This window comes from Microcebus murinus, chromosome 6 (genome assembly GCF_040939455.1).
Source record: "Microcebus murinus isolate Inina chromosome 6, M.murinus_Inina_mat1.0, whole genome shotgun sequence".
NCBI classification, from domain to species: domain Eukaryota; kingdom Metazoa; phylum Chordata; class Mammalia; order Primates; family Cheirogaleidae; genus Microcebus; species Microcebus murinus.
The window spans coordinates 34,906,093-34,930,160 of NC_134109.1; the positions used below are offsets into that span (position 1 = coordinate 34,906,093).

At 34.9% G+C, this 24,068-nt stretch overlaps 1 protein-coding gene across 10 annotated transcripts in view; it reads right to left on the reverse strand.

Annotated features, from left to right (window-relative positions):
* Positions 1–999: 999 nt before the first annotated feature.
* FUT8 (fucosyltransferase 8) overlaps positions 1,000–24,068 on the reverse strand; it is a 293,680-nt gene continuing 270,611 nt past the window's right edge. For all 10 annotated transcript variants that reach the window (XM_076003949.1, XM_076003953.1, XM_076003948.1 and 7 more), the window contains 4 exons: positions 20,586–20,832; positions 18,769–18,945; positions 11,380–11,530; positions 1,000–2,930 (listed from right to left, as the gene is read on the reverse strand). In XM_076003949.1, the coding sequence (XP_075860064.1) occupies positions 2,613–2,930; positions 11,380–11,530; positions 18,769–18,945; positions 20,586–20,832 (893 nt within the window). In that variant the 3' untranslated portion in view covers positions 1,000–2,612. The remainder of the gene's footprint in view (positions 2,931–11,379; positions 11,531–18,768; positions 18,946–20,585; positions 20,833–24,068) is intronic.

A 24,068-nucleotide genomic window follows, 5' to 3' on the forward strand; every position in this document is an offset into this window, starting at 1 on the left:
AAACCAATCTTCCAATACATAACCATAATAAACTCTCAATAAAATATAATAAACTACCTGAAGGTGCTAGAGATAACAAAAAAGCAGGCAAATTCTGGAGGGAGGTTGAAACTTAAAAGAAAGGAATGGTACAAGGTAAGTTTCCCATTTTTGTGGCTTTTAGGCAGATAGAAAACTACAGTCTTTTTGGTTGAAGAATTAGAATAAACCACAGAATCAGGGAAACCACAGCTGCTGGAAAGTGAGGGGGAAAATCTCAGAAGAAAGGGAGCCAAAAAGTGCTCTAAATTCTGTGCATAAACTCTACCCACATCTCTGGCTGATCCCTAAACTATATGTGGGACAGACCCCAGCTAAAGATAAAAGAATGGAATTGAGATTTCATGAGATTTTAGCTGCTGCCAAGACATGGTTTACAATTTGAGTCCAATAAAGTTAAATGCTTCCTGCTAACACAAGCAAAAAAACTAAAAACAAAATAAAACAGAACCTCCCCCCCCAAAAAAAAAACCCCAGCACTTTTCAGAGGAATATAACAGAATCCACAACATAAACATTTACAACGTTCAGAACACAATCTAAAACTATCCAACATACGAAGGCCCCCCCCCCAATTTTTTTTACCCTTCTGTAAGCAATGAACACCAATTCTGAGATTATTCAGATGTTAAATTTACCAAAAAAGAATTTTAAAGCAGTTATTATAACTAAGTTCAATGAAGTAAAACATGCTTATAGTGAATAAAAAAAAGGAAAGATAAAGTGTCCAAAATTTTTGGACACTTTGCCTCCATTTGAAAAATACTTTATTTCCTTCATATTTCTGTTCTTTGGTCCTTTAACCTCTGGAACTGGGTCAATCTGGCATGGAAAAAGACTGATTTACTTTTAGCTCTTCTACAGGGACACAAACCAGATTCACAATTACTGACGTTCTGATGACAAGTGAGATGGGAGCTGGAAAATAACTCATATTCAAAATTACTTCTGCTCAGTTGGAGATTTTGTTTCAAATGACTTTTATTTGTATGAAAACTAACTGGAAAACTGCTTACTGATACTATTAGTAGTTAATTTTTGCTTTTTGGGGGGCTTAAATTAAGAAGTAGAAGGAATTTAGGGAAGTTTGGTGGGGAGATTTTACATATAGGTATTTTCATTATCAGGCCTGATACTGGTCACTACATGGACTGAATTTTCCTTTTGGAAAGTAGAACTCTGTAGAAGGCAGTTTACATACATACAGGGAAGAGTTTTTATGAGAACAGTGATATTCAGAGAAAGAACATCAAAGTCTTATCTTTTGAAGTGATTCTAACATGGAATAACAAAAAGGAAGTATTTGGAAGAGACAATCCCAAGTTCGTTTTGGGTCTCACACTGGCCCCTCTTTTCTTTGGTCACCAAATTCTACATACCATGAAATATACCTCAGAAACAGAGTCAGCTTCCCAGCCCCAAAGATTCCTGGTACTCTCAAAAGTGAGATATGATATGAAAGGGCAGAAATTGGTTCCTGGATAAAACAACAGGATCCAACTCATAAAAAGTGGTAATAACCACAATAAGAAAGATTACCAAACAAACCTGAAATGGGTAGTTTTAGAAATGGAGGTAACCGTTCCTTTCAAAGCAAGAAATATGAATATTTCATTCAATTTTTAAAATGTCCAAAATAAGAGAATAAAAGCTCCCAAAGAGTGTTCTTAGCAACTTTGCAATGTGTACCAACTAAAATCAATTTTCAATATTAAAATGGACCAATGTATCTTTGAATTAAGTGATTAGTTACTATATGAGAAACAGGAAACAAAAAGTGAGAAAGCTGAAAAACTATAAAACTCTTTTTGTCATAGTTCTTCCATTATAAAGCTGATTACTACATCATCCAAAGATACAAAATTCTAGAAACTTTACAAAGTTCCTTTTTAAAATTTATTTTTTGTTATCAAAGAGAACGTCCAGAAACATTGCGTACTAAAGAATTTGTTCATGGCATTGTTTTACAAAATTTTCTAATGGAGAGTGAATATTTTATTTTCTGATGTATCCTTCACTTATTAATGATGAGGTGGATGAACTGATGCAATTACTTAAAAAAAAAAAAAAAATCCAGACAACCTTATATAGGAAAAAACATCCATTCTCATTCTGCATTTGTTGGTGGGAGTGAATTCAGTGGTCACAGTACCACCACCGACTAAGAATCAACTTCTCCCTAGTAGGGAGCTGTTCTGGACTTCTCAATAGGTCACAAAGGTCTCTCAGATATAGGCACCATGTTTGAAGTCTCACACAAAATGTCTGTGTCACTTAAATTACACAATGTGGCAGTGTTTTTTTCATGGGGACATAATATTGAAAGAAGGGGCAAAGTAGAAAACAACCTTTTTGCATGTTATATGTGAGTACATTATTGTACTGTGTATGGATTTGAGGGCATTTCAGCCCTTGTTAAAGAGGAATTCCACCAACTGAAGCCTCTGCTGCTCTTGGTGCTGAAGGTGTCTATTCATTGAACCACATGTTGTTAGGTCAGGACCTTCTTCATCTACTGTTTGGCTCAAATGGTTTCAACTGAGTTTGGTTGTCCATCTCTACCATTTGAACTTTTATTTCTCCGCCTCAGGATATGTAGGGTACTTGACAGTTTCTATCTTCTCTCGTACTTTGTAGGAGGGATATAGGCCCGTCCTTCCCAGTTTTCTGTTGACACCTTTAGAATAGCCATCCCAGTGATTTCCAGCCACACCAATAATATCTCCAGGTTCCATGGGGATTTCATCTGAAGTTCGAGGTTCATGAGGATAAATGGCAATCTGGTTGTGGGCATTTTGGCCCCCAAAATAGTAGATGTCATCTAAAGAATGGAAGTTTGCAGAGGCATCAGGATGCAGTGTTTGCATTATTTCATAAGCAACGCGACAGACCTTGGGAAAGAATAAAAAAAATTGTTAGTACATAAAAGCTCTCCTACATAGCAATCTAAAAGCTCTTGGCCGAAGAGATGGGCTCCAGGACTGAAAGGCTGGGAAAAGTGGATTCCAGTCACAAGCTTCCAATCCATTTGCTTTCAGAAGATGGTATAAATCATTCTTCATCTCTGTGTTTGGATTTTTTTTTTTTTAAACCCACCAAAGATTATTACAATGAAAATCTCTCTCTTTGAATAGTGCAAAATACTTGAAAAACATGAATCGGTTAATTTTAACAAACATTTATCAAGAGCCACAAAGTGGTCCAGGCTGGGCATTGGTAATACAAAAATGAGTAAGACACAGATTGTGCCCTTGAAGAATTTGAGGTTTAGGATCAGAATTGTAAATGTTTAACACAAATGCTGTTGGTTCCTTTCCTTCATTCACTGTTAATCAATCACACACTCTTTTCTGCTAATTTAGAACTTGGTCTCAGAACTCTTCTCAAGAGAGATTCATGTAATTACTCATAATCGACTAGTACTGGCAAGTGAGCTAAAGCATATCTGCCATTTTTGTTCTAAAAAGTTTTAAGTATGCTGAGTAGATAGTAAAAGTATGCTTGGACTGACATAAATTGGGCTCATCTTTGGGGAAGATGCACCTACCTAACTAGTGTAGTCTTAAAGCTATTTAAAAGGCCCTTCTGTCCAAAGAATACCTCCTCTGCCCACCATATAGCAGGTGAAATTCCACAATATGAGCTTCATTCCTTGAGCTCAATGCTTGGTAATGAAGTTAAACTATAACTATCTCCACAGAAGGATAACAGTTTAACAGATTCATTATAGAGTAAATGTGTTTCAGAAACTTTTTAAAGAATAGGTGAAGACAAAGAATATTATTTTGATTGGAAAATACTTTATCATTGTGAACAAAGAACTCGACTCATTAAATTTTCCTAAATCTCCGGTTGTGGTCATCTTAGTTAATGAAGTTTTTTTGTTACTATACCAATATTTTTACATTTATTTAAAATGATACAACTAATAGTAATTGTTAATCTGATTAGTGGAGCAATTTAGGATTACATGGCAGTCTTTTAAAACCATGGAGTTTATAAAGATCAAAAATTGAAAGAAGATGCTTATTGTTAACTCTTATGGTCAAATGGAATCTGATTAGGTTAATCATCACTTCAACCTCTTAGATAATCTGAATTACAGAAACACGAGGGTCAATTCTCAAATGCTATACATAATTTGCAAATGAAACTACGTTTAGGTAGTATTTTTAATTTTGCAGAAGGACTAAAATAGAAGGAGAGTTGCCCAAATTCTTGTGCTAGAATTTCAACTAGACAAAGAACCAAGACATTAAAAACTTTGTTTTCAAGTTTATTACTTTACCAACAAACTAAGTTTATACTGGGAATATCATGATACACTTGAGATCATTGGTAGAATACTGAGACTATAATAGAATGGGGATCAAAAAGATTTAGAACTTACAGTCTACATATGCTTCTAACTGCTATATGTATTTTCTCTTGCAAATCCTGTTCTCCATGTTCACATTTATAACACAAGAAAGATACAACAAAGCCAGAGCCAGCCTTAAGCAAACCTAAGAGTCTTCTTCTCAGGGTCCTTCCAATCACTTCTCAGACATCCCTAGCCAGAAATGCAGGACCTTGTATTACTCTTAGGATGACCACAATTTCCACTGTGGAAATAAACCCTTATATGTTTCCTCTTCTCCACTCTTACTGTCTTACTCTCATAAAAACAATATTGTACTCTGTCCCACCCCCTTAGGGATCTGCTATTTTTTTGTGTAGGGGGCAGATAACCCTAATTAGTCTATGTTTTAGTATTAAGAGTTGTCAGTATGTTAGCATTGGTGGATAATGCATGTGTTTTCTTAAATCAAAAAAATAAAAAAAACTCCCATACTACAGTAAAAATTTCAGACACTGAAGTAGGCCGATATAAGAGAGGTTTCTGAAGAAATATGTCTACTGTAGGCCTCTCTAAGCACACCAGTGCCACACATATGTGGGTCTTTATCTTTCTTATAAGAATATGTATACTGTGGCCAGGCGCAGTGGCTCATGCCTGTAATTCCAGCATTTTGGGAGGCTGAGGTGGGAGAATCACTTGAGGCCAGCCTGAGCAACAGAGCAAGACTCTCGTCTCTATAAAAAATAAAAATTAAAAAATTACCCAGGCATTGTAGTGTGTATTTGTGGTCCCAGCTCCTTGAGAGACTAAGGCAGGAGGATCACTTGAGCCCAGGAGTTTGAGATTACAGTGACATATGATTGTGCCACTGAACTTCAGCCTGGGTAACAAAGTAAGATTCCCATCTCTAAAAAGTAGAGAGGAGAGGAGAGACGAGGGGAACGGAGAGGAGGGGAGGGGAGGGGAGAAGAAAACTCTGTAATGATGTAATGATAGCAGCTAAGCCTAATTGAGCACAGATTATGTTCTAGGCACTATTACAATAATGTGTTCTATCCCCACCTTCTCTCAACTCATTTAACCCTCACAACAAACCTGTGAGGTGAGTACTATTTATTAATATTTTACAGATAAAGAAACTAAGCCACAGAAAGATTAATTTCAAAAAATAAAAATAAAGGAGGAGCTAGTAAATGGTAGAGCCACAGTTAGAGCTCTTTCAGGCTCTACAGTATGTGCTTTCAACCACAGACAAAACTGCCTCAGGATAAACAACTAGAACAAGTATCTGTTGAACGAATATTGCCCATGCATAATACCAGCCCAGTAACGGACATGCAAGTAATGGAGATGCAAGTCCATGGGTGATATTTAATCCTTAAGGTCCAGATATAATATTCTGAATGAGTAATTACAAAAACTGTATATATCAACCATGGGCATTTGACTAAAAGGGGCTAGAAAGATTAGTATTATGTTGATATTTTCACTTCATCCCCTATGCTTCCTAGCTAAGCTTACAAATTCAAATCACATGGCAGGTAAATGAAGGCTTTCAACTGATGCCAATATATTCAGGTTTGATATTTGACAGGTAGCATGACAGAGGAGCAATCTATGGTTTCCAAAGCAGTGACTGGCTACATGTAGTATGTTTTATTTCATTCTGTGTTGACATGGCACTATATAATTTTTAGTATACCACTGAGCACACAGTAATGGGTAACAGCAAAAATCCTGCCAAAGAATAAAACACAGATATGATTGTATTTTAAAAAAATTAAAAATGTGTGTGGGGGTGTCCATTAGTCTGAATTTCGCCCCTTAGGAGTACCAACTGAGTTTGCATGAGAACCCAAAGCTTTCTTAGAACAGATGGGATCTTGTTTTTATCAAACAGATAAGGGCCAGGAGGCTCTCCTAGTGTGAGAAATTGGAAGTGGGTTCTTGCCCCATTGGGTGATGCTGTGAGATCTGTGTACTTTTCCTATAAACTACTTTGTTTTACTATACAATGACAGAGTAAGACCAAGGTCTTTGCTTCCTTGTAAGGAATGCCAAAAGGATTAAAGCAATACAACAGTTACATAGTGCAGAACTCATCATTGCAAGCTAGAGCTTATGCTGATGGAAAGGTACCCTTCTGCTCTGGGAAGCAGTCACAGAGTTCACATAATTGGGTTTTTTACCCTATGCTTTCTCCATGCTACTCACCAGGTATTCACTGTTGTTTCAGGAGTCATACCTCAATGGAAACTCCTATCCAGAGCCATTTGTTGGGAGTAGTTAATGTAGTTCTTTGCCCTATAGACCTTCCAAAATTGGATTCAAAGTGTAATGAAGCCAGTTGTATTACGTGTGCCTATGGAATTAGACCAGAGAGTCCCATGAAAGTGTTGTAATAACTGCCATAAAGGGTGGTGTCACAAAGGAAAACTGTAATTTTGTCCTAAGGTGATTTTAAATGGTTGAAACTACTGAGCAATGTTGACTGCTTGTTAAACAATGCTGACTTTAACAATGTTAAAGTCTTTGCAGTGAGCATCTATAACCATTTATGTACATCAAATTCCAGAGTACTAAAAATTGATTCCAGAATTTGATAAGCAATATTTTCAAAAAACCTTTCTGATGTTTTGCCTATCTACAATTGGGCTATCAACTGCTATTATTTCTCCAACTATAATTTCTTTGCCTCAGATTTAAGATGGTTTCATCAAATAAGAAAATAACTTAAGTGACTAAGTAGATGCTTTGGGCATAAGCAATTTACAATAACATAGAACAAGATTACTGTATTGGTTGAATAGTTTAGAATGTGACTGTATAACATTCAAGATTCACTTGATGCTCTTGGAAATACTAATATTGCTTCCCATTTTCATATTAAATCTGGAGGACTGTTCTATTCAGTTTATGAGGCTTTTAGGACAAACCTGGCTTTGAGAAACAGCTCTGATGAAAGGATTCAGAAAACTAAAAGCAACAGTAACAAAATTAGATAGAGCCATATTGTTGGCTTTTAAAAATTTTTCACTTAATGACAGATTACTCCCAGAGCTCACTATGGACATAAAACCAAGAAAGATTCGAAGTCCCAAGACTCAGGGGGATGAGTCTAAAAACTTACGAGGAATCCTGATTAAAGTGCCTTGACACTTGTGCCTGCAGTTTTTCAGACATCAAGCCTTGTGTTTTTCCTTTTACCATGGCATTTCATTTCTCCAGTATTGTCTACAATAGTTCATGGTTGACAGGTCAACTCTTTCTATTGGTATATAGTATAACATTCCTTAAAGGATAGCATATAGGAGACAGAAAGTTTACATGAGTGCAACTTAAGGATTGTCAAAGCATTATGAAGAACATATTAAACTGTATCACTTCCTAATCATCTCTTAGGATGAGCTTATTATCAAGGAAAGTTGAGAGTTGGATGCCTGTGTTTTATTCTGGGCTGAGACTTGATCTCAATGCTTTACCTTTTGTTACTTTTCTGGATACATGGCTTTAGTTTTTCCCCATCTTCTTTCTTTCTTTTTTTTTTAAGAGCCAGGTCTCACTCTAGCACCCAGGCTGGAGTATAATGGAATGATCATAGCTCACTGCAGCCTTGAATTCCTGGGCTCAAGTGATCCTCCTGCCTTTGCTTCCTGTCTTTCCCCATTTTCTAGCATGCCTGTGGCATATATAGGAAAGTCTGAAGATTAATTTCCCTAAAGTCAATACATATACAAGTTTGCATTTGTCATAGCAAACACTATGATCTTGTGTTTCTGAAAATTCATATCACATGGCTATATTTTCTTTCAATAAGCTAAACAAAATGGAATTGAGGTGGTATGCTGGCATAGAGAAATCAAGCTGCTGAATGTTACTGGATTACTCTTCTTTATGAAAAATTCTTATATCTGGTCAATGCACATGATGACCAGGTGGACCCTAAGCACTACGCATGACCACAAGCAGAGCTAATGGGTTCCTTACATAGCACGTTTCATGCTCCTAACAAAATGTGAAAGCATATAGTCTGAAACGGAGCCATGTAAAAAAAGAGCTGCAAAATAAATACTGAAGGCAAAGATATTCCTATAACTGTTTCTATGTGTAGTAATAGCAATTAATATGTTTAACACTATATTGCTGAGTACTATTCTTGGTGCTGCTTTACTTTTAATAACTCTTCAATCTTCACAAAAACCCTATGAAGTAGGTACTACTATTTTTTTAGAGGTAGGAAAAAAAAATAGTAAGAAATAGGCTAAGTAATTTGTTCAAGGCCACATCGCTATTAGATGGTCAAAAGGTAGACTCAAACACAGATAGACAGACACCAGAGCCCACACTGCCTCACTCTTGTTCTCTGCCCAGTGAAGTCAATGGATTGCTGTTTTGATCCTATCAGTGACTTTTTCTCAAGCTCCATTGGGGATGCTGATGAGACATTTCCAGGGCATTTTTCAAACAATTCTAATTTTGGTTTATAGCGAAGGAATTGCTATAATCCAGCAACAAATTTCAATCATACTGCAAAAATATTAAATTGTACTAAATATGTATTTACTAAAAATATTTAAAAAAATACTGTGGTACAAGTAAGCCCAAATATTTATCATTGAATGTGGAATTATTCCACAATTTCAAATACTATAGCTGTTAGTCATCAAATAAGGTATGTGCTAATGGAGATGATTACATTTGGCAAACTGCCACTCACTATATAAATGTAGGGTATTGTTATTGTTAAACTTTCACTCTGCACCCTAATGTAAAATATTTTAAGGTATTTCAAGTCTATTTTGGGAAATAAGTATTGTTTGAGTTTTGCTTTGGTTCAAATAAGCACAAATTATTTTAGGTGAACTTTGACTGCCAAGAATTTCTAGATACAACACAATATATAAGCATGAATCTCATTCCTTTGGATACAAAAAGCCCTCTCGACACCACTCTTTCTTCATATGAATTGCTTCTCTGGACCCAAGGTCTGCACATATTGAGGTTGATATTATGCATAAAACAGAACAAAGTAGTAGGACAATATTCTCCTTAAACCTGAACAGAATTCTACCATCATGAAGTGACAGAGGTCCTCATTTTTGGGTCAAAATTAGAGTTATGAGAACCAAAAAAAAGGAAGAAAAAGAAAATCCTTTTTCTTTCCATTCCAGAAGAGCCTAACTATTACTAAGTAGGGCTAGAAGAAGGAAAGCAAAGCATGAGCACATCCCCTGTAAGTCTCAGTGCCTACACACGTAACGTCAGTAAACATTCAGATGTATTTATTTATTTAATTATATAGCCTTATCACTAGAACAGTGTTCTCAACCAGGGCAATTTTGCCCCCCAGGGAACATCTGACAATGTTGGCTTGAGGTGAGGGTGCTACAGGCCAGGGATACTCCTAAATATCCCACAGTGTGTGCATTGTACAGCTCCTCACAACAAAGACTTATTTAGCCCCAAATGCCAATAGTGCCTAGTTTGAGAAACCCTGGACTAGAGGAATTAACTTCAGGCAGGCATAAAATCTAGGCCTACAGGGAAACTGGTACATCTGGGAAGTGACTCTTAATTCACTCATTCTAACAATAAGCATCAGGAATGTATAGATGTTGTTACTAGTTACATGTACGTGTTGATCATGTAGGTACAGAGCCAGATTCTCAAAAATAGTTGGGAGGGACCAAGTAGTTATAAATGCCTGCCCACTTCCTGCAATGGGAATGGAAAAGGGAGCTTCTCATAGATAGGATTTTCATCCCAATTAGGGAGAAACATCAATAGTGGATGCCTTCATGGGAACTTGAAGGCTAAGAAGTTTTCCCTTTTGATTGGGACTGCTGCTATGTAATTCCTGTTCTGTGTACATGTCTTTGGGTATTAAGTTGTATTCTTATTCCATATTGAAGGAATCTGTAGCCCTTTCCTGAAAGTTATCTTTCCAAAAATCATATTACCATCCCACCATGACAATGCACACTGTCATATAATAAAAAACTGTCCTTTTAAAAATTCTCTCTGAAGTATATTCCCATGAAAATGATGTGGCTTCCTCCTTTTTCACATTTTCTTTTCCCTGCTTCTTCTCAGCATTTAAGCATATATTTGTCTTATACTGATTTATATTTTTTGGTAATTATGCTCTAGTTATTTCACATTGAATATTTTGCTTATTAGATTCTGGACCAAGGCAAAAAGCCGTATCTTCAAACTCCTTTGAAATCCCCTCTGCACCTAGTGTATTTTTGAGCACAAATAGTCATTTAACAGCTGGTTGAATGAACTAACCAATAATCTGTTCATAAATGAGAAAGCAGAATAAAATCCACAATAAATATTGTCATACTGACATTCCATAGGGCATATAAAGCTGATTGAACCACTCATAAAAATACACACATTATCCCCATAAAATATAATTGTCTGCAACAATTAAACTCAAAGAATGATTGTGATATTGTATTGCTTACATTTAATGTACAGTTTCCTGCATGGCAGAAATATAATAGAACTTGAAAAGGAATTACAATTACTTTTTCTTCTTTTCTATAAAGTGATCAAGTGAGGCAAAATGTTGAACACTTAAGCCTCTCAGTATCAGAGCACTGATGTGTAGAAATGGATGGATTCTGGTTACACATTGACTATATGCAAAATTAGGAAGGTATTAAGTAATCTTAATTACTTGCTGTTTCTGTTAAATGCTGTGAACAAGCTAAGTACTTTAAACAACTCCAGTAACCAGCTTTAGTGGAGACTGTAAACAACTAAACATTGCTTGTAAACAACATTGCTTGTTAACACCTAAATATTCAATGCACTTAAATAGCTATTTTACGGGATCTTTTCATTTTTCCACAAAAGGGACAACTTACTAAATACCAGAAAAATTGTACCTGAATCATAACTAAAAAACACACAGACACAAAAATAATAATTTAGTCCTTTATGACCAGAAAGTACTGGTCATTTTAAAAAGCCCTCCTAACACTTACCTGGGATGAAAAAGTACACACTAAGAAGTCTGCCTGAGAGAGAAAATGTATATCCAGGATCACACCCCGAAGTGAATTTTCTGTGTATCGATTATGTAGTCCAGCTGACCAAGAGATAGAATTATCACTAATAAATTCATAATTGGGGTACCTGAAAAAAGAAAGCAATTTATTCATGGTCACTGAAATTACAGTATTGCATTTAGGATATAGATTTGCTACTCTGACAAAGAGCTTCTCAAGGAGAGCTTTAATTATGGCATTCAACAGTGTAGTTCATGAGGCATCTTTAAAACCATTAGCAGGGCAAGAACCATTCCTGAATGCTCAGTATACAAAACCTTATTGACCTAGCATATAAAACACATATACACATATCAAAATGTCCTTTAAAAATTTATGAAAGAGTTAAAAACTGAAGTCTCCTTATTCTGTTTGTAATGAGAAACTTCTAAGAGTTTATTCAAAGTGCTTTCATATTTGCTTACTGAATTTTTCCTTTAGAATATAAATATCAAAATTTCATTTAAATTTTTAATTTAGAATTCATGATAATTCAGATTTGCGTTAGACTTTGTAAATGTCTTCTTCATTGATATTACAAGTTGATATAACAAAGAAGTTAAGAGATGAATATTTAAAAAATTTTTGAGAACCAATAGTCCCACCTAATGGAATTCAGCTGCACATCAAAAAAATAATCCACCATGATCAAGTGTGCTTCATCCCAGAGATGCAAGGATGGTTCAACATATGCAAATCTATAAATGTAATTCACCACATAAATAGAAGCAAAAACAAAGACCATATGATCCTCTCGACAGACACAGAAAAAACATTTGACAAAAATTCAGCACCTTTTTATGATAAGAACTGTTAACAAAATAGGCATAGATGGAACATATCTCAATATTGTAAAATCCATATATGACAAACCCACAGCCAACATCATACTGAACAGGGAAAAAGTGAAAGCATTCCTGCTTAGAACTGGAACCAGACAAGGTTGCCCACTGTTACCACTTCTGTTCTACATAATTGTTCCTAGCCAGAGTAATCAAGCAAGAGAAGGAAATCAAGGGTATCCAAATAGGTCAAACTCCCATCCTTCTTGAAGAACCATCTATTTACTCTCAAACAATAACAGTAATAGAAAGGCCATTATAATAAATTTAGGAAAGCAAATTCCTTGTGGCTATCAACCAAATAGTATTTTGGTTGACTTGTGTGAGATTGGATATGTGTTTAAAAATATTAAAACAAGATGTCTTTTAAAAAGTCAACTGTATGTTTACATGATTCCACTCTGAATTAGAGGTTTAATTGTTCTATAGCATAGAGTGAATAATTTTCTCAGTGTATAAGATAGATCTTGAATTAAGTTGTAAATCTTGGGAAATGACATGAAAGGGGGATAATAGTTATACCTACTTTATATGATTTCTTAAGAATTAAATGATATAAAAGTTTTTGAAAGAGTATCTGATGTAGTAAATGCTCAATAATTATGAGCTATGATTATTAAACATTCTTCCCTTTGACATGCACCTAATTTTATTCCTGATTTCTTTAGATCTCTGCTTAAATATCACCTTATCAGTGAGGAATATGGCAATCCCTATCCCTTTTACCTGCCTAATTTTTCTCCATAGCTCTTTTTATCAATTAATATAATATGTAGTCACTATTTGTTCCTGCCTGCATCCATTCCCCACCTCCATCATCTCTAACTGGAATATAAGCGCTATAAAGGGATACACTTACTCTGCTTTGTTTACTGTATTATTCTCAGCATGTAGAAGAGAATCTGGAATATAATAGAGGGTGAATGAATAAATTGTCTACTGAAAGAATAATAGTTCCTGTTTAGAAACCCTGAAACATTCAGAGTCAGCTTATATGTTTGTCTTCCAAATAGTATTCCCCAAAGGTTAGGATCATGCCTTATTTTCCTTTGCATCACAGCACCTAGCACTTTACACAGTGCTGTGTGAATAAACATCAACAAGTGAAGGCTACCTATGTCTGGGACCTTTCCTAATCCCCTAACAGCTGCTTCGGATTTCTCTTCATTTCATGGCCACCAAGGAGCTTTCCCTCTTTGCCTTTCTAATAATAACTATAAAGGCAAAGTCTCTGAGCACTATTTCAGACTACTTTTTAGTGTTCAGATCTATTTGTCCTCATTATTTTTTATAGTTTGCCCTCCTCAGCTCAGAATCAGGGAGATGAAGAAAATGTCACATTTGTTCTAAAAAGAAAACAACCAGAAATACTTTTAATGTGATCCCCATGAAGTTGCACACTCGGGCATGGGGTAAAACATCAACAAATAAATACGAAGATGCTGGAGGCTAGAGAAGAGGGAGAACTAATAAAACCAGTATAGGTTTTATCCCTGAATAATGACTAACTTTGTCAGCACGGTTTGGATGTCTAATAGTGTTCATTATTAGAGTGTTTAAATCACAGAATCATCGGCAAAGAAATAAGAGCTGTTAGAATTGGCTGTCTAACATTATATTCTAAGATTGTGGAGATTGGGGGTGGGGTGAAACAGGAGGAAAAACAAGCCTTTAAAAATCTCCCAGAGAAAATATTTACATATTTAGTTTACTCAGTGAAACAAAGAAAGTGGTGATTCACTGAGAAGTAACACTAACATTAATGGCCTTTACTTTAAGGCCCTTCTCTAGAACCAAATTGAAAGGGAGTCCTCAGGCCTATCTCTATTTGCAAAAGATGGTTTCATGAAGGATACCAAGAGTGGAAAAAAATGAATAATGGGAGAAAGAGATTTTGCACTTCTCATGAACTTTCTGCATAGACATGGTTCTTATCTTTTGCCCTCAAGTATGTCAGCAGAGGAATTCTTCAATCTTGTGGTTCCACAGATTGGCAATGATAAAAAGAAATTTTCTTTTTTCATCTTATACAAACTTATTTTTATACTACTCACAAATGATTAGCTTGCAGTTATAAACAAATAACAAATTTTTTTTCTCTGAAGTTTTTCTCTAGACCAAGAGAGATACAACTGTTTGTGATTTCACTGTACCCAGTATATGACACCTTCGAGACACTTATCTAACTATACTATAAATTATTTGTTATATGTATATTATCCACCAGTTGGATACTCCCTGAGATAAGACGCCATACATTATCTTCCATTTGTCTTTGTATTCCTTGTGTCCTGTGTCTAGCATATTATAGAAGAACAATAGAGTGATAAACAAATGTACCACTCAGTGCTAATTCTTTATTTCACAGGGCAAACACTTTACAAAAATTTTCTAACAATTTTTCTTGCCTTTACTCATTTTGATGTACTTTAGGAAGAGCTCCTCTAGCATTTTTTTATAAAGAACAAACAGAATATGTAAATATTTTCTCGGGGAGATTTTTAAAGGCTTGTTTTTCTTCTTGTTTCACCTTATCTCCAGTCTCCATAATCTAAGAATACAGTATGAGATAGCCAACTCTAATAGTTTTTATTTCTTTGACTGCCAATGACTTTGTAATTTAAACATTCTAATAGTGAATTGCTTAAAATATTGCCACATTAGAATCACTTCCGCAGTCATTGGGATGTTAGGAATAAAAGCTCATGAACTCAATCTTAACCTAGAGAAATCTTAGGTGTAATATCAAGCCATAAACCATTAACTACTCATTTTCATATAGAAGCCATATGTGTAAAGCTGATTATGACCCCTTTTTCAAAGGATAAGCTACCCAGAAAAATGGATTTTCTTCTGTGTAAGCACTATACATCACTTAAATTCAATTCTTCATTTCTTTACCCTCTTGAAGCAAAAAAGTATTATAATGATTACATTAGCCATTATATACTTGTGGAGAGATTAATTCATGCTTTTGGTCTCCTAAAATAATGGCAGAGATTTTATGATTTGTTGAGGTATCAAAACCAATCCTGTGAGGTCTAAAACAGAGTAAATGCAAAGTGGAAAAACATTTAAGTAAAAGAATGAAGGAAAAAGAAACAGCATTTAAATTCCTGAGAATATCTTTTGAAATGACTCAGAAAGTTAAAATAAAAGATTTCCAAAGAGAAAAAAATCATGCGTAAAATGCTACTACTTACATTCATAACAGAATGTGGAGAAAACTGCTGCTTGGACTACCACTGGGAGATGAGTTATAGCTGCTGACTACAAAGAGGAAACTCAAGTTTTACTATTCCCAAAGTCCAAGTAGATACTGCCAACTGTCCAAGGGGGTTATTTGTATAAAAATGTTGTGCTATGCTATAGATCAAAGCTATAAAATGTTTATATTCTTTTATCTAAGTACTTCCAAATTTAGAAATCTAGCGGAAGGAAATAAAGTAGATAACTTAAGATATAATTCATAGTATTATATATAAGAGTAAAAAATTGGAAATAACCTAACTAATATTAGGAGAATGCTTGGTCAAGTAAGCAATGGCATATCCATATAGTGGATATGTAGACATTAAAAAAGATGTCTACAATGACATTTTTAGCAACTTGAGAAAATGGATCTATTGTTGTATTTAGTGAAAAAGAGTTCAAATTATTTAGAATATGATCATCTACAGTCATGGGCCACTTAATGATGGGGATATGTTTTCAGAAATGTATCATTAGGTGATTTTATCATTATACAAACATCACAGAACGTATTTACACAAACCTAGATGGTACAGCCACCTATACCATAACTAGGCTACATATATATATGCACACCTATTGCTCCTAGGCTACAAACCTGTACAGTGTGTTACTGTACTGCATACAGTAGGCAACTAACACAGTGGTATTTGTGTATCTAAAAATATTTACACACAGAAAAGGTATAGTAAGAATACAGTATTATAACATTGCATTATAATCTTATGGGCATCATATATGTGGACTGTGGTTGACCAAAATATTATGTGGTGCATGACTGTATTAAAAAATACGGCTATATAAATGGGATTGTGGATAATATATTTTTCTTCCTTGTGTATTTACCAACTACTATATTTTCCAATAAATGAGAATTATTTTTAAAATCAAAGAAGAAGGGAAAAAAGCTTGTGATGCATTTAAGAACAAGTGAAAGAGTAGACAAAATTAATATCTTTTTCTTCAATCAAGCTACAAATTCAGTGTGGTGTTTTAAAAAGAAGAAACATAGTGAACTATTACTACTTGGTTTTTCTCTAGTAGGTCTGAACATTAAACTGGAAAGGTGTTTGTGAAAATTTTTGATATGTTTTGTGCCCAAATGTTCATTTAATCCCTAACTCTTGTATTAACTCATTTTTATACTTGGCTGACAAATTTCTTGGACTTTTATACACACACACACACACACACACACACATAAAAATACACACATATATACAGGCATGTATGTACAAGTGTATGTGTGCTCTAGAGAGGGAGCCTTAAAATAAAAAAGGCAATTTGCATCAAGTTAATCTGGATTCTCAGGAGGTAGAAATAGGATTTAAATTATTATACAATGATTTGGATTAACACCTGCATTATAGTCCTCATTTGAAATGTTTCTTTTCCCCACCCCTATTCATCCTATAGAAAAGGGACCAATAAATATATTAATTAAATAGCCAAATAGCTTAAATGATTAATGGCTGTTTTCAAACTGATGGGATTGAAATCAACACAATTTAGTATTTATTGGACACCTACAAGAGCTAGGTATTGTGTCCAAGGTGCCTATAATCCAGTGAGAAAGACAGAAGCAAGTGCTAAACACTGTGACAGAGGAATGCCCAGAGGAGGGAAACAACCCAGTCAAGGCATCAGGGATGATTTCTGGAGGAGATGGTATCTGAGCACAGCTAGGACTACAATTTTCTTCTTCTTCCTTCCCTTTCATATACACTTAATACATCCTTTATTTATTGATAGTAAATGAAGGCAAACTCCAGGTTCATCCAGATTCTATGATAAGAAAAGTACAACTAAGATCAGTGCTTTGTCTATGTATTTTTATAACACCCTATGTTAACCCTACAGTAGCATTACTCACACTATAGTGTAATTGTTTGTTCCCCTACTAGATTTGGGAAGTCCTTGAGAGCAGGGCATATCTTGTTTATCATGGAATACTCAGCACAGTGCCTGAAATATAGGCGGGCTCAAAAAATTATGGTTACTGTTCAATACATACTAGTAGTGCGTATTCCATCAATAGGCCGGGCGTGGTGGCTCACGCCTGTAATCCTAGCACTCTGGGAGTCCAAGGCGGGTGGATCACTCAAGGTCAGGAGTTCGAAACCAGCCTGAGCGAGACCCCGTCTCTACTAAAAATAGAAAGAAACTAATTGACCAACTAAAAATATATATACAAACAATTAGCTGGGCATGGTGGCATATGCCTGTAGTCCCAGCTACTCGGGAGGCTGAGGCAGTAGGATCACTTGAGCCCAGGAGGTTGAGGTTGCTGTGAGCCATGCTGACATCATGGCACTCTAGTTTGGGCAACAGGGTGAGACTCTGTCTCAAAAAAAAAAAAAAAAAAAAAAAAAAAGAAAGAAAGAAAAAGAAAAAAAATAATATCTTTTGATTCTTTACCTGTCTTTAGAATAACTTCCAAATTCCAGAAATTTTTATAAGACAAAAACTCTTTATCTAAATATGTGTTCAGCTGCCTGTCATGAAGACAGTGAGATCAAAAGAATAAGCACCTGGTGTGTTTTACTGCTAATAGTTCTGTATACTTGGTTAGTGTTATGAACTGAATATTTCTGTCCCCCCCAATTCATATGCTGAATCCCTAACCACAATGTGATGGTATTTGGAAATGGGGCCTTTAGCAAGTAATTAGGGTTAGATGACATCTAGGAGGGTGGAGGCCCTCATGATGGAATTAATGACCTGATAAGAAGAGATACCAGAGAGCTTGTGCTCTCTCTTCCCACACATAAAGAAGTAGTTAAGTGATCATACAGTGAGATAGTAGCTGCCTACAAGTCAATAGAAAATGAAATCTACCTTGCTGGCACCTTTATCTTCAACTTCCCAGCCTCCACAATTGTGAGAAATAAGTTTCTGTTATTTAAGTCACCCAGTCTATGGTATTTTGTTATGGCAGCTCTAGTAGACCCATGCAGATTTTGGTACCGAGAAGTAGGTGATACCTTTAATGATAATAATAATTATGAATGGTGCATAAGTCAGTGCTCTAGTTCATTTTGGATTTCTTATTACAAGGCATTGTCAGATATGCTAGTAAAATATCCTTTGATTAGATTAACAAGTACACAGTCATCTGAATTTTTAAAACCCCAATAATATTATAACAAGAGTCACAAGTCATGGGAATTGAAGATTCTTTTCAACTAAAAGAGATAATCCCACTCTAGAATCACTATATGGTCTAACTTACTTCGTTTTGGCTTCTTTTAATAAAGAAGGGTCATCCGTGGCCAAATATACCCTTTTTTTGTCCACTTGCATTCTGCGTGCAAGAAGCTGAAAATGTTCTTCAACATGCACCATGTATTCCTCAATGGGATGGAAGGCAGCTTCTGTTCCCACTTTGTCTGTGCGTCTAACATGGACTCTAGGGGAGAAATTCAGACTGTTGATAATGTACTGATGCACTGGGTGCTTTCTGGGTACTCAATTTATATCCCTACTCATGGTGGCATTACAAGCATTTTAACCAATTTTTCTTTCATTTTCACCATGAGAAAAAAATAGTATTTAAAAAACTGAAACATATATATTCTAAATATATTTGCAGGTTAAACAATACAAAGGGAATTAGAAAATAAGTAAAGCCTTGAAGAATGCTTTCTTATAGAGAAAGCAATTGGCATGTCAGGAACAAATGGGAGATTCCAGAGTTGTACTTCTAGGCAACAATACCAACCAGTTGTCCAGAAAAAACTGGAGATAACTTTTAAGATTTTTGAGACCAAAATGATACCAGGATTCACAGTTGTTATTATGTAACATGAAAGATATTGTTTGTAAAGTTCTGATGTCAAAGGTTTTTTTTTTTTTCTTCATTTTACTCTGTAGAGTCACTATAACTGCCAGCTCATAGAATTTAAAGTTGTCCAAGGAAAGCATATGGACTTTTCCAATAGTACAGTTAAGGCAAACCTTTTTAGGGTTTTTACAATTTTAAACAAATGGAGCCAATCCAGCCCTACTGTTTTGTGCACAGTGAATTTCCTTTCTTTGTTTTTCACTCCATCAAACACAAGCAGATACTGATATTATCTGTCTTGTTTAAGAAAGGTCCCCAAATTGTAATATTAGGGACATAGATTTACATTGTCCTGTATCGAAGAAGGCACTGACTTCCACAGTATTCTTCTACCATCTAAGTGCTTTCAAAGCAATTTTAATGGAAATAAGAATAACATAGTATGTTTTCATAAATTAGAAGATTCTCCCCAAACCTGTCCTCCTCATCTGCCCAAATTACTAAAACACTGTTCATATGCAGAAAAAGGAAAACAGGTAGATTTATTTCCTTTTAGGACATAGCATATAGGCATGCCTTAGGACAAGCCTAAGGCCAGGTTTTTATTATGAATTTGAAATGAAGGTTTGATTTCACTGGAGTTACTTTGTTGTCTCCAGTGCTATTCTTTCTTTTGCATTCCAGTCTATAGTCCAGATGTGGATATTACATGCACATCTATTCTATCATCTTTTCCTTCTCATATTCTTCCTAATTATCCATCCCTTCTGCAGGGAAACTGGAATTGTTCAGTGTGCTCTATAGGGATGAACTGGGGCAGAAAGACTGATTCCACTGAATTTCAATGAAAAGTTCTGTGAGAAGAAACAATATTTTATATTCTGATTTCACATATCTTTAGCTGTAACACTTAGACTAGGGATCGGTAACTTCTCTACCTATGAAGACTAAGACATAAGAGAAGGTGTGGGGGCAAGAAATATGAAATAAAAATAAAAACAAAAGAGATCTGTAATGATAAGAGGACGAGCCAAAGGAAGAGGAATATTTGACACAGTAGCAGAAAGCTACTAAGCAATTTTCTTAGCTGTTCTAAATGAACAAAGGAAGAAAAGTTTCCCTGTGTTCTAAGGTGAACTTTGGAACCTCTGTTCTTTGGTGGGGCTGTAAAAATTAAACTCTATTGTAAAGTTCACACCATATTGTAAAGGTTCATAACCCTGTTACTATCTATCACTGTTTGAGAATAAAAATCAGATTCTTACCCAATAACTGGATGTTTGAAGCCAAGCTTCTTGGTGGCCTCTTCTATTTCCTTTTCTAGCCAGGGTTGTGGGCGGATCAAGTATTTGACAAACTGGGACACCCACCACACTGCAGGATCACCATGGACACGTACAAGTCGATCTGCAAGGTCTTCTGGTACAGCCAAGGGTAGATAGGGAGGACGTGGATGAAGACTGTCTACGATAGGGAGCTCGACCACTTGAACATTTTTGTCTTTCACTTCACCTAACAGAATATCAAAACATATCGTCAGTACCACACTGTATTTCTCACATATCTACCACTCAACAAGAACTCACTCTGGGTGCTTTCATCCTCATAGCAACTCTAAGAAAGTATTATAATTTTTACTTTACAGAGGACATTAAGTAACTTGCCCAAGGTACCAGAGCAAAAGTGACAGGGCTAAATTTCACATGCAGGTTGGTCTGCCTCTTGATCTTATGACCTTTTCTAAAAATATCTGTCATAACATGCTATCATATCAACACCTCATACCCCAAGAGAAGGATGGTATCCAGCACTCAAAGTATCTAATCAGAGAATAACCATATTGCCAGTAGACACAGACAGCTAGCAAAGTTCTGTTTTTTGTTACTTTTTTTTTTTTTTTAGAATTAGACAATAAAGTGTTCTCAAACTTCCACCTTGTCACTATAGCAAATTGTTCTTGCATTATTTTCATTACAGTGCATGATGACTCTGGGGATACCTAAAGATTACAATTATAAGCCAATCATCTATATTTTTTAAAGAAAAAAAAATTTAGATAATTCTAAATTTTTTTTTCTTGTTCAAAATAGACCTATTGTATTTTCAATTATGATAATAACAGAATCTGTGTTGCTTGTTTACCTGGATATTAAAGTTCAAACAGAGGGTTGATGCTAATTTTTACAGATGATTACTTTCATAATTCAACTTCTATGTATTATTAATGCTACTACTATTCTATCAACTTTATAATGCAATGATGAGAATAAACCAAAATGTAACAGCCAGCACCCCTAGAGTTTATTTTATATATTAAAGACTATATAGTATAGTAATAACTGGGAGACACAAAGATATCAGGCAGAGAGATTTTACTATCATAAAATATACTGAGTTAAATTTTCAACAGCAAAAAATATTAACCCAAACATACAAAATAAGTCTAGTTAAGATGTTGTCATTGTGCATAATAAATTAGAATCAAAATCACCAGATCATTAAAGAACACACTTATTGAGAATAAACCTAGAACATGTTTAAAATGTATTCACTAGAATGAAATACAGTCTTCAAATTCTGTTTTTCTGTATGTATGCAAAATGTTTTAAAATAAATTAAATGATCCAGAAATGTAGTCAATCAAACCAACTGCATGGTTATTAGAAAGTCAGTTTGGTTAATAACCACTGGTTAATATTCTCTCTCTGATATGTAAAATTCATTTTAGGACTCTTAGAACAAAATCCTTGAAACACGACATTTGTTACATGAATAAATGGCAATAAAAAAATTTATCATCAGTATTACAGTTCATTTAGGGTGCCAGTTAAGAAAGAGCTGGGCAACTTTATCAGATGAGAAATTATAATAATTAAGAACGTGAGAGGAAAGAAAAAGCTGCATTTTAAATTAAACTGTAATAATCTCCATAAGGCAAGGAAAACTAGGGTGCTTTCCCCGTTATGGAGATGATTGTGGGAGTAGTACATGTATTAGAGAGAAAAGGAAGAATAAAAAAGGAAGGGGTAAAGGTAGTCCTTTTTAAAATAATAAATAAAGAGAAAAAGAAAGAAAGACCTCAGCCTCTCACATTATGACCATAAATCCTGCTTTCTATAAACAAAAGCAAAAGTAAAAGCAAAATTAGTAGGGATGCCTTCCTCTTGCAATTTCTTCCTAACAAGGTAATAACCAGGAATATTCAGGTAACAGGGTAATACTCTGTATAACTAGCTCCAAATTTTATTTATATGAAAGTGTTACTCTCTAATTGTCCCAAAGCCTCAGCTTCCTTATAGCTTGCCCTATTAATGGCTTTTAGAAAGAAATGAAAACTATGCCCACACTTTCAAGAAAAAGAACTCAGTTTATTTTTATTGATTCTTTGTGCATTCATTTATTCACTTGTTCAAATACTTAGTGAGTACTACTATGTGTCAAACACTGTATTAAGCATCGTATATACTGATGACATGGTTCTTGACCTCAAAGTAACAACTACTCAAGATTTCCAGTTCAAAAACCTCACCCCGACTAGACTGCTTTCAGTGAAAGAAATAAACAAACAAAATAAAACAAAGCATCACCATCAAACATGCTATCAAAAAGATATCAGTACTCCACTGTCTAGTAAAATATTTTTTAAAAGGTGTTTATATTTACAAATAAAAAACTGGTACAGAATAAAAGCTTAGATTCCTCAATAATGATATATTTCAAAATGCAAGAAAACAACATAATACATGCTATGTTACAAGGCCCCTTCTTTTTGTTGGTTTACTATATAAAATTTTATATTCTATTGGAATACAGCTTCAAAAGAATTTTAATCAGAAAAAAATCCTAGAAATAATCTTATTCACTGTTTTCTAAATTTTAGTTATTTGTGTACTGTCTATATGATTTTTACTATATCGCTCTACCACCTGTACTATTTAATATTTTAAAAACTGATACACTTTTTAAAACTTAATTTATATTATAGATGTTAACCTTAAATATAAATTCCCTGAAAACAAAACCATGTTACTAAATTCTATGTATATGGATGCTATAGTTTATTGAGGACTCTAAACCCAAGCCAGATTTCTGTTAAAAAGCGAGATTATCAGTGAGGGTCTTAAAGGGTGATAATTGCTTTCCTCCTTATATCTCCTATGAGTTTGAAACCAACTGAGAAACAGAGAGGAATAGGATGGTAACCAAAATGCCAGCTTGATAATCAAGAAGGATGAATTCAAAATGTGATTTTGTGGTTTGGATTTATGGTTTCATGGGTTTTCTAATAGTCCCCACCTTGTTCTGAGAAGAGTTTGTCCATCAAAGCCTACTACATGTGAGGAGAAGCATGCCTTCTGAGAATGGGGCACATTGTGAGAGAAGCCAGAAAGGGCTGTGCCTCACATGTTCAGTTCCTCCTCCCAAACTCACTGGTTGGATAACACACTACTTTCCTTCCAAACGGAAGGGAACTGAGGTAAACAGAAAGAGTAAAAAAGAACTTCTACAATTTTTCCTTCTAAGGAATTAATTTGACTTCTGTGGAAACACTTAAGGAGTGGAAGATTCATAGTACGTGCTCACCCTCCTTCCTCCCTGAATGATTATCCAGTGTTAGAGAGCTATTAAAGATATCTTGATACCAAATTGAGACTTTCTCTGACATAATATGAATGACTGAAAAAGGAGTAACTTTATCACTAGGTGATTCAATGTTTAATCAAGTCAATGCTTAAAATGATCTCATA